General features: G+C 40.0%; 1 protein-coding gene across 1 annotated transcript; it reads left to right on the forward strand.

The window, feature by feature from the left end:
* The first annotated feature begins 387 nt into the window (after window positions 1-387).
* Window positions 388-1,350, forward strand: LOC139883410 (carboxylesterase 20). The gene has a single exon (XM_071867588.1). It carries the CDS (start codon window positions 388-390, stop codon window positions 1,348-1,350), a length of 963 nt encoding a protein of 320 aa, XP_071723689.1.
* The last annotated feature ends 303 nt before the right edge of the window (window positions 1,351-1,653 follow it).

Raw genomic sequence — 1,653 nt, forward strand, 5'->3', positions numbered from 1 at the left:
TTTAATATAAAAAAGGGCAACTCCGTAGGCTAAGCTCCCCCGCTTTAGGGTGGGGAAGGGTGTCGTAGTACGCAATCTTTTCCCAATAATGAGGCTGTTTTCATGAAACGAAAACGTGACCTCCGTATCACAAAGGTGACTTGACATGGTGTCATTTTTAATATAAATAGAATTAAATTATCTGTTACAGACTGTTTCTTATTTCCATATTATTATTATAATACAGTTTGACTACAAGAATATTATACATTATCCTCGCAAAAGTTTTATTTCTTGATCACTAAGAAAGAAAAACATAATCTCAAATTGACAGTGATAAATTTTAAACTTCTAAACTTAATTTAAAGAGAAGACATTCATTTGCTCCAATTTCCTAACGATTACACCATGTCAAGTCAAGCAAGGAATTCTGATCCTACCAGCACCGTCGATCCCTACGATTTCCTTCAGATCACGGCGAATCCCGACGGCACGATCGGACGGAATCCTAACCGGTTCCCAAACACCTCACCCACAACAGATCATCCGACAGTATTCTCCAAGGACATCTCCGTCAACAAATCAACAGAAACTTGGGCAAGAATCTTCCTACCTCGTAAAGCACTGGATAATCACTCGAAATTACCTGTAATTATTTATTTCCATGGTGGCGGGTTCATCAATTGCAGTGCAGCATCGACTGTATTCCACGTGTTCTGCTCCAATATGGCTATGGAATTATTCTCGATCGTCGTCTCAATCAATTACCGTCTAGCTCCTGAAAATCGATTGCCGGCGGCCTATGATGACGCGATAGACGCGTTTCACTGGATCAAAGCCACCGATGAAAATTGGCTATTAGATTATGCGGATTTTGGTCAATGTTTCGTTATGGGGACTAGTTCTGGTGCTAACATAGCGTACCACGCAAGTCAACAATATCTTAACTCACAAGTCAACGATTCCAATGCCTTGGAGATCAAGGGGTTGATATTAAATCAACCATTCTTTAGTGGGGTCCTCAGGACTGATTCAGAGCTCAGGCTAATTAACGACGCCGTTTTGCCTTTATGTGTTGCTGATCTGATGTGGGAGTTATCATTGCCTCGTGGCGTTGACCGTGATCATGAGTATTGCAATCCAACCGTGGGTTTGGAGAAGATCGGAAAGTTGAAATGGAAAGTGTTGCTGACTGGCTGGGACGGGGACCCGATTATTGATCGTCAGGTCGAATTGGCGAACGCGATGAAATGTAGAGGTGTACAAGTTGTTGAACACTTTGGTAAGGGAAATTATCATGCTGTGGAAATTAAGGAGCCTTCAAAGGCCAACGCACTTTATTTGATCATAAAAGATTTCTGTTGCCGTTGAATTACTACTGTATTATGCATTTCATGTAAGAGAAATTCTTAGGTGCACTTAATGTAATACGTCATCCTCATACACTCCATTCAGATTTGGTTACAGTTAAACGTCCCAAACCATTGGTCGGTTCAGGGATAGAAACTGACAAATAAATGTCAGCATAAACAATCAAACTTTGTCAAAGTTCTTATTTTTGCACAAAGAATAAATAAGAATTAAGTAATTTACTATCAATGAGATCTCTCTCTTTGATTGTCTAATTCATCGAAGTAGGTCGGTTCATTCGAATTTGGATTCATCGATTCGAAA

This window comes from Rutidosis leptorrhynchoides, unplaced genomic scaffold, assembly GCF_046630445.1.
Source record: "Rutidosis leptorrhynchoides isolate AG116_Rl617_1_P2 unplaced genomic scaffold, CSIRO_AGI_Rlap_v1 contig393, whole genome shotgun sequence".
Taxonomy (NCBI): Eukaryota; Viridiplantae; Streptophyta; class Magnoliopsida; order Asterales; family Asteraceae; genus Rutidosis; species Rutidosis leptorrhynchoides.